Source organism: Asparagus officinalis, chromosome 8 (assembly GCF_001876935.1).
Source record: "Asparagus officinalis chromosome 8, Aspof.V1, whole genome shotgun sequence".
Taxonomy (NCBI): domain Eukaryota; kingdom Viridiplantae; phylum Streptophyta; class Magnoliopsida; order Asparagales; family Asparagaceae; genus Asparagus; species Asparagus officinalis.
The window spans coordinates 6,666,421-6,676,349 of record NC_033801.1 but is presented as its reverse complement, the minus strand read 5'-3'; the positions used below and the strand labels follow the sequence as shown (position 1 = coordinate 6,676,349).

The 9,929-nt window shown below is 38.4% G+C and overlaps 1 protein-coding gene across 1 annotated transcript; it reads right to left on the bottom strand.

The window, feature by feature from the left end:
* On the bottom strand, positions 915-9,506 carry LOC109820771 (uncharacterized protein C2F7.02c-like). Its single transcript, XM_020386966.1, has 4 exons — positions 9,357-9,506; positions 7,049-7,298; positions 6,899-6,980; positions 915-968 (listed from the first exon to the last, which is right to left on the bottom strand). Exons 1-4 carry the CDS (start codon positions 9,504-9,506, stop codon positions 959-961), a joined length of 492 nt encoding a protein of 163 aa, XP_020242555.1. The 3' UTR covers positions 915-958.

Here is a 9,929-nt window from a genome sequence, read left to right as displayed (position 1 = left end):
CATTTTCTCTCTCCCAGGATGATCCACCTTTAACCCACACCCTTCATGACCCTTTTCTGATTCTAACTCCTGAAGAAGAGAAGTGAAAACAGGAGGAGGATGATGATGGATAAGGGGAACTTGGGCTTGAGAAAAGAGAGAAGGGTTTGAGGAACTGTTGATGATGGTATGTGTGGCTGGGCGTGTCTACATCCAAAATTCTTTGAGACACGTGTGAGGTGACCTAAGTGGGATGGAGGTGAGATGGGGCAGTCCGGGTCAGGCCTGACCCATGAATCAGCCCATTCGATTTTGGGGCGAGCCAGTTCAGACCCGGATCCGGGCTGATCTCAACGGGCCGGGTTAAGGATTTTGTTTCTGGGTTTGGGGTTAACCCAACCAGGCCCACAGCCCGCATGGGACCTGGTCGGGTCTTACCAAACCCACTATAGTTCGAGTCGTTGGTCGGCCCATATTCTTGTTTCTTTCTGTTCAATTCTTGTCTTTTCAATTTTTTTCATTTTAAATTTTTTACTAGATTAGTATATATAGTATAAAGAGGAAAATATGTATTTTATTTTTATGAAAAGTTTAAACAGTATAAATGTATAATTAATGATAGAATTATCTCAAATGATAAAAGATTCACAATAATCTGAGTATTTTCAGTAAATCATAATGATTATAAATATTCATTAAAATACTGAATAGAGCTTAAAAATCTTTACTACTACTAAAATTATTAACTCTTGTTGTCGCTGAAACTATAAATCATAGTTCACAGACTTTTTAACTATAATTAACTAAGTTCAAGTTCATTTAAACAAAGTCTGAATAAATTAATAGGCTTCTAACTCAAGAAGTCATCAAAATCGTTAACATAATATTCAACAAATTAGTAACTTACGTGCTAACCGGTGATGGCCGGTACAGCCTGAGACTGAACTTGTTGTCAACATCTATTCTATCGACAACAGGCCTAGCATAACCTGAAAACAGACATTTAACCATAAGAAAAAAACAATCAAACAAGTAACCGCGTCAAAAAATTTCAAACCTTCAAGGCCAGCAGTAAAGAGAACAAGATCAGCACACTCGCTGATCTTCTTCAAGAACTCCCTCAACCCCGGCCGCTCGAACACGGTCACGTGACTAACCCAAGGTTTCCCCTCAGCATCCTTCTCCACCGAGAAGCACTCTAGCTCGAAGCACTTGATCTCAGCCTTAATCGCATGGCTCTTCACAATCTCAGGGAGGCAAGAGGTCTCATACGCACAAACCAAGGTCTCGTCCAAATCAAGCACAATCTACAACGGTCCAGACAATTCAAGATCATGAACCCTAAATCTCATCAATTTCGATAAAGATCAGATCTTTCGCGTACCATGAGCTTGGGGAAGGGATGATCGGAGAGCCGCGGCGGTGGCACGAGCTCGTCGACGGGAAGGGGTTTGAAGGTCGGATACGACGAGGGGCGGAGGAGAGTGGCGGAGGCCGACGAAGGAGAGGATTTGGGTTAGAGAGGGGGTTCCCTTTAGGATTTGGGTTAGAAGGTGGACAAGAAAAAAGGTTATTTACACCAATTATATGGAGCCCTTTTGTTTTCATCTTTAGATATGTTATCTGATAACATAGTATTCTTTGCTAATTGTTAGCCATAATGCAGGTTTCACAACGTCATTACTGCCAAACATGCAAAGTTGTCTTCCTTGATGGAAATAAAGAGGAGCATTTTAAAAAAGGGCACGTCGTTGATATTATGCGGCAATAGGTAAAGGAAAACAAAAAGGAAAAACAGGAAAATAGAAAGCAAACAAATTTCAACAAGGAAAAAGGCACATCACTTATAGTAAGATTTATACAACTAGGCGATGAGGAATTGGTAGTGAACGTAGATGCTGGCATCAAAATAATTGAAGAACCAAAAAATAATAAGTTCAAAATTGGTGGAGTTGGGGCCGTGAGCATGATGAACAATCGCTTCATAGAAGCCAGATCAATCTTTTTGGGGTGATGACAGATAGCTCACTGTTTGTTGAGTGTATTGCGATTCTTGAAGGTTTTCTCATGGTTGAAGCAGAAAAGAAGCGAATACCACTGAGGGTTACTAAAAAACTCGAGAAAGCAGTGGTGAGGTCAGACTCATCGGAGGCAGTTGACCTAGTAAACAACAGAACGCGACAGCTGCCGGCAGAGCTAGTAGATATAATTCAAGCTTGTCGAGATGTATTGGATAGTAATCCCGAATTCCCAGTGGAGTTTGTTTATAGATAAGGGAATGACTTACTGACAATTTGGCTACAATAGTAGTAAGATTTCGTTTTAACCAAAAATGGGTGGACTTTCTACATGAGTGCATACAACATGCTCTTGAATTAGATGAAGCATCGATTGGAAGAGTAAGAAAGAAGTAAACAGCCCACGAGAGCTATAACATTTTTTTCCGCATAACCATTTCATGTGAGTCTATCCTTATCTAACTTGTTATTTACAGTATACAGTTAATAACTTTGAATGAAGTTACTGTTTACTGGATTGGTATTTTCGATAGAATGTGTATTAATCTTTATGTATCTAGCTATGAGTATTGAATTTGAGAATCAACCGTGTAAAGCTCTCAAGCAGCTTTGCTGTGTAATTTCCTCTAAAATGTTTGGATTGGTATAAATGATAGCCATATTTCATGGTTGAGTAAAATCTTTTCTTGTAGTTTATGATTATGTTTCCGTTTTATTTTAAATCTTCATTTCTTAATCTAAGTTGCTTTACTTTCTCACCTTTCGTTGATGTTATCTTCTGTGTCTGCAGATTTAGCGTCATATTGAAATGTTGGAGGCTAGCTTGTTTGTTGAGGATGCTCATTCTATGTTCAAGAAACTGCTTATGTTGGACTCTACGAATAGAGCTAACTGACATATTCGACACACTGTGCAGTAGTTGAAATGTATAACCACCATTACATTGTAATGTACCTGTAAACTGTCATGCTGTTGTTTCATTTTATGCAACTTGGTGCAAGCTTTAAACCTTTTTTATTTGCTTTCGAGTATTCCTTCATGTTTTTTGACTTTCAATATCCAATTCAGATCAGTAAAATTGATTGAATTTAAATCTTTTATTAGGACCTAATAGCCAATCGATGCTTCATCTAATTCAAGAGCATGTTGTATGCACTCAGGTGGAAAGCCCACCCGTTTTTGGCTAAAACGAAATCTTAGCGCTATTATAGCCAAAATGTCAGCAATTACATTATTTTCTCTATAAACAAACTCCATTGAGAATTCAGGATTACTATCCAGTACATCTTGACAAGCTTGAATTATACCTACTAGCACTGCTGGCAGCTGTCATGTTCTGTTGTTTACTAGATCAACTGCCTCCGATGAGTCTGACCACACTACTACTTTCTCGAGTTTTTTAGTAACCCTCAGTGTTATTCGCTTCTTTACTGCTTCAGCGATGAGCAGACCTTCAAGAATCGCAATACACTCAGCAACCAGTGAGCTATCTGTCATCACCCCTAAAAAAATTGATCTAGCTTCTATGAAGCGATTGTTCATCTTGCTCGCGGCCCCAACTCCACAAATTTTGAACTTATTATTTTTTTGGTTCTTCAATTATTTTGATGTCAGCATCTACGTTCACTACTAATTTCTCATTGCCTAGTTGTATAAATCTTACTATAAGTGGTGTGCCTTTTTCCTTGTTGAAATTTGTTTGCTTTCTATTTCCCTGTTTTCCCTTTTTGTTTTACTTTACCTCTTGCTGCATAATATCAACGACGTGCCCTCTTCTAAAATGCTCCTCTTTATTTCCATCAAGACAACTTCGCATGTTTGGCAGTAATATCATTGTGAAACCTGCATTATGGCTAACAATTATTAGAGAATACTATGTTATCAGATAACATTTAAAGATGAAAACAAAATGGATCCATAAAATTGGTGTAAAAAACCGTTTTCCTTGTCCACCTTATATGGATGTGTCTTTTGGATGAGCGCTTTTAGAGATATCTAAGATCTGGAAAGAATACATAATTGTCTAATTGAAGTCATGTCAAGTACTCCATGTACTTCAAATTCCATCAAAGTTCATCCCTGAGATCACTCCATTCCAGAATCAATATGTCACCTTGCTCGAGTCTCGATCGGAAAAGCTTGGATTTCAATTGATTTCTCTTACGGCAAGCATCTTCTATACTCCCTCGCTAAGCATCTTCTGCACTCTTGCTAAGGTCTCTTAATTAGGACATGCTTAATTACATGTGTGTTTTGTTAACGAATGTTTTAATCCATATTTGTTTAGCTAGTTTCTTCAAAAGTTTATACTTTTGGATAAAATCGAAGATGTGGTCTTTCTTGATGGACTCTTGATGGTCTGATCTCAAACTTGTTGCAAATACACCCTAATATGTTTTTACGAAATGGATAACCCTTAGAATGATGAAAGATTGAGTAGTGATAGATAGAAATTGCACAAATGGCCTCAAGACTAAATATGCTAGGTTAACCTATCTACGAATGGAGTATGATCCACCAACGGTTATCTGTGCGGGGCTGAGTCTCATGGTTAAACTGTTAGTTGTCCGCTGACGGCTTAGCCCTCGGACACGGGGCTTGAGTATCAGAATTCATCCAGAGACTGTACTGCCAATAAATATATTGGGGTTTTCTACATTATCGCATAATTTGAGTTTCTAACTTCAAATTCCACTTCTTTCTTCTTCATATGCTTCCTACAGGTGGAGATTACCTACATCTGGAGGGATTTGCTTGTAGATTGTTGACATGGTTTTGGGGTTTTCTCGGGAAGTCAAAAAACTAGTTTTCTGACAAGCATGTGATTTTGATTTCTAAAACGACTATGCATGTTTTATATGCTTTCGTATCTTAGTTATTATGTTAGGAATGTGTCTGCATAGTCTGTATCACATGACTTAGATATTTAGGCGGTTGTCTCTATTTATGTTGTACATGAAGAACGGTTTCCTTATATGTGGGTTACGGACATGTTATGTGACCATGGTTCATAGACTCACTCATGCACGATGTTGAAACCTAATATACCTTGTCTTGATCCCTGACTGGGGTATTACTAGTTAGTATGCTTGTCAAGGGATGTTCGATATCCATTTGAGATTCCTCTTTTGTTTGTACTCGTTTGTCCTATATCCTATGTATCAACTCGTGGTACTTGGATTTCGTTTGGAATTCCTCACACAAGCTATATGAAGGACAACTTGTTTAGATTAATGACTCAAGATATTATCATATTTGATCTCGTAGCCATAGAAGGTGGTATCCTAAAAGAACATTGAGCGATATCATCTATACGGGTATCAGATATCATGAAAGGATGTTCTCCATGCGGGTAGATCCATGGGACTAGTGGATAAGATTTCATGTACAACAAAACTAATAAAAAGTAATCTGATGAATTTAATTCAGGGGTCTATGCCTTGGGAGCTATGTGAAGTACTTGGTTGTGTTTGATTTTTTTCTTATTATGAATCATGTAAGGTTTGGTAGTGCCATAAAAGAACGCATCCCTTGTGTGGCACATATGCTACCAAATGACTTTCTAATTAAGATGATATCACGTAATGTGGAACTTGAGAGTGGATCGAGTAAGTGGTATGTGACATTGATTCTACCTTCTGATGTGATGTTTTGCATGATTAGCTCCAGGAATACTAACTTTCCTATTTTAATGACTTTTTTCCCTTGTAGTGGTTTATGCTGTCTTCGCCATATTGGGCACAAGCATCTCTTTGCATCGTTTGGTCTGTCTCTCTCTTCATTTGCTATTTGTATTTCGTCCTTGTGAATATATCCTTCAGGACATACCCTCTCGTTATCTGCTTTCATTCTTTTTCTATGTAGTTGTGGGTCGCTCGCATGATGACCTCTAGATTCCTTTTTTTCCCACTTCTTCCTTCAGGTTATGATGTATGTGACATATATACAGTTATACCCTCCTATTAGTTAGTGCACGCCCTCTGCTTTGCTCCCACACCACATGTAAAGGTTGCTCCATTTTCTCTCTCCCAGGATGATCCACCTTTAACCCACACCCTTCATGACCCTTTTCTGATTCTAACTCCTGAAGAAGAGAAGTGAAAACAGGAGGAGGATGATGATGGATAAGGGGAACTTGGGCTTGAGAAAAGAGAGAAGGGTTTGAGGAACTGTTGATGATGGTATGTGTGGCTGGGCGTGTCTACATCCAAAATTCTTTGAGACACGTGTGAGGTGACCTAAGTGGGATGGAGGTGAGATGGGGCAGTCCGGGTCAGGCCTGACCCATGAATCAGCCCATTCGATTTTGGGGCGAGCCAGTTCAGACCCGGATCCGGGCTGATCTCAACGGGCCGGGTTAAGGATTTTGTTTCTGGGTTTGGGGTTAACCCAACCAGGCCCACAGCCCGCATGGGACCTGGTCGGGTCTTACCAAACCCACTATAGTTCGAGTCGTTGGTCGGCCCATATTCTTGTTTCTTTCTGTTCAATTCTTGTCTTTTCAATTTTTTTCATTTTAAATTTTTTACTAGATTAGTATATATAGTATAAAGAGGAAAATATGTATTTTATTTTTATGAAAAGTTTAAACAGTATAAATGTATAATTAATGATAGAATTATCTCAAATGATAAAAGATTCACAATAATCTGAGTATTTTCAGTAAATCATAATGATTATAAATATTCATTAAAATACTGAATAGAGCTTAAAAATCTTTACTACTACTAAAATTATTAACTCTTGTTGTCGCTGAAACTATAAATCATAGTTCACAGACTTTTTAACTATAATTAACTAAGTTCAAGTTCATTTAAACAAAGTCTGAATAAATTAATAGGCTTCTAACTCAAGAAGTCATCAAAATCGTTAACATAATATTCAACAAATTAGTAACTTACGTGCTAACCGGTGATGGCCGGTACAGCCTGAGACTGAACTTGTTGTCAACATCTATTCTATCGACAACAGGCCTAGCATAACCTGAAAACAGACATTTAACCATAAGAAAAAAACAATCAAACAAGTAACCGCGTCAAAAAATTTCAAACCTTCAAGGCCAGCAGTAAAGAGAACAAGATCAGCACACTCGCTGATCTTCTTCAAGAACTCCCTCAACCCCGGCCGCTCGAACACGGTCACGTGACTAACCCAAGGTTTCCCCTCAGCATCCTTCTCCACCGAGAAGCACTCTAGCTCGAAGCACTTGATCTCAGCCTTAATCGCATGGCTCTTCACAATCTCAGGGAGGCAAGAGGTCTCATACGCACAAACCAAGGTCTCGTCCAAATCAAGCACAATCTACAACGGTCCAGACAATTCAAGATCATGAACCCTAAATCTCATCAATTTCGATAAAGATCAGATCTTTCGCGTACCATGAGCTTGGGGAAGGGATGATCGGAGAGCCGCGGCGGTGGCACGAGCTCGTCGACGGGAAGGGGTTTGAAGGTCGGATACGACGAGGGGCGGAGGAGAGTGGCGGAGGCCGACGAAGGAGAGGATTTGGGTTAGAGAGGGGGTTCCCTTTAGGATTTGGGTTAGAAGGTGGACAAGAAAAAAGGTTATTTACACCAATTATATGGAGCCCTTTTGTTTTCATCTTTAGATATGTTATCTGATAACATAGTATTCTTTGCTAATTGTTAGCCATAATGCAGGTTTCACAACGTCATTACTGCCAAACATGCAAAGTTGTCTTCCTTGATGGAAATAAAGAGGAGCATTTTAAAAAAGGGCACGTCGTTGATATTATGCGGCAATAGGTAAAGGAAAACAAAAAGGAAAAACAGGAAAATAGAAAGCAAACAAATTTCAACAAGGAAAAAGGCACATCACTTATAGTAAGATTTATACAACTAGGCGATGAGGAATTGGTAGTGAACGTAGATGCTGGCATCAAAATAATTGAAGAACCAAAAAATAATAAGTTCAAAATTGGTGGAGTTGGGGCCGTGAGCATGATGAACAATCGCTTCATAGAAGCCAGATCAATCTTTTTGGGGTGATGACAGATAGCTCACTGTTTGTTGAGTGTATTGCGATTCTTGAAGGTTTTCTCATGGTTGAAGCAGAAAAGAAGCGAATACCACTGAGGGTTACTAAAAAACTCGAGAAAGCAGTGGTGAGGTCAGACTCATCGGAGGCAGTTGACCTAGTAAACAACAGAACGCGACAGCTGCCGGCAGAGCTAGTAGATATAATTCAAGCTTGTCGAGATGTATTGGATAGTAATCCCGAATTCCCAGTGGAGTTTGTTTATAGATAAGGGAATGACTTACTGACAATTTGGCTACAATAGTAGTAAGATTTCGTTTTAACCAAAAATGGGTGGACTTTCTACCTGAGTGCATACAACATGCTTTTGAATTAGATGAAGCTTCGATTGGAAGAGTAAGAAAGAAGTAAACAGCCCACGAGAGCTATAACATTTTTTTCCGCATAACCATTTCAAGTGAGTCTATCCTTATCTAACTTGTTATTTACAGTATACCGTTAATAACTTTGAATGAAGTTACTGTTTACTGGATTGGTATTTTCGATAGAATGTGTATTAATCTTTATGTATCTAGCTATGAGTATTGAATTTGAGAATCAACCGTGTAAAGCTCTCAAGCAGCTTTGCTGTGTAATTTCCTCTAAAATGTTTGGATTGGTATAAATGATAGCCATATTTCATGGTTGAGTAAAATCTTTTCTTGTAGTTTATGATTATGTTTCCTTTTTATTTTAAATCTTCATTTCTTAATCTAAGTTGCTTTACTTTCTCACCTTTCGTTGATGTTATCTTCTGTGTCTGCAGATTTAGCGTCATATTGAAATGTTGGAGGCTAGCTTGTTTGTTGAGGATGCTCATTCTATGTTCAAGAAACTGCTTATGTTGGACTCTACGAATAGAGCTAACTGACATATTCGACACACTGTGCAGTAGTTGAAATGTATAACCACCATTACATTGTAATGTACCTGTAAACTGTCATGTTGTTGTTTCATTTTATGCTACTTGGTGCAAGCTTTAAACCTTTTTTATTTGCTTTCGAGTATTCCTTCATGTTTTTTGACTTTCAATATCCAATTCAGATCAGTAAGATTGATTGAATTTAAATCTTTTATTAGGACCTAATATCCAATCGATGCTTCATCTAATTCAAGAGCATGTTGTATGCACTCAGGTGGAAAGCCCACCCGTTTTTGGCTAAAACGAAATCTTAGCGCTATTATAGCCAAAATGTCAGCAATTACATTCCCTTCTCTATAAACAAACTCCATTGAGAATTCAGGATTACTATCCAGTACATCTTGACAAGCTTGAATTATACCTACTAGCTCTGCTGGCAGCTGTCATGTTCTGTTGTTTACTAGATCAACTGCCTCCGATGAGTCTGACCACACCACTACTTTCTCGAGTTTTTTAGTAACCCTCAGTGCTATTCGCTTCTTTTCTGCTTCAGCGATGAGCAGACCTTCAAGAATCGCAATACACTCAGCAACCAGTGAGCTATCTGTCATCACCCCTAAAAAAATTGATCTAGCTTCTATGAAGCGATTGTTCATCTTGCTCGCGGCCCCAGCTCCACAAATTTTGAACTTATTATTTTTTTAGTTCTTCAATTATTTTGATGTCAGCATCTACGTTCACTACTAATTTCTCATTGCCTAGTTGTATAAATCTTACTATAAGTGGTGTGCCTTTTTCCTTGTTGAAATTTGTTTGCTTTCTATTTCCCTGTTTTCCCTTTTTGTTTTACTTTACCTCTTGCTGCATAATATCAACGACGTGCCCTCTTCTAAAATGCTCCTCTTTATTTCCATCAAGACAACTTCGCATGTTTGACAGTAATAGCGTTGTGAAACCTGCATTATGGCTAACAATTATTAGAGAATACTATGTTATCAGATAACATTTAAAGATGAAAACAAAATGGATCCATA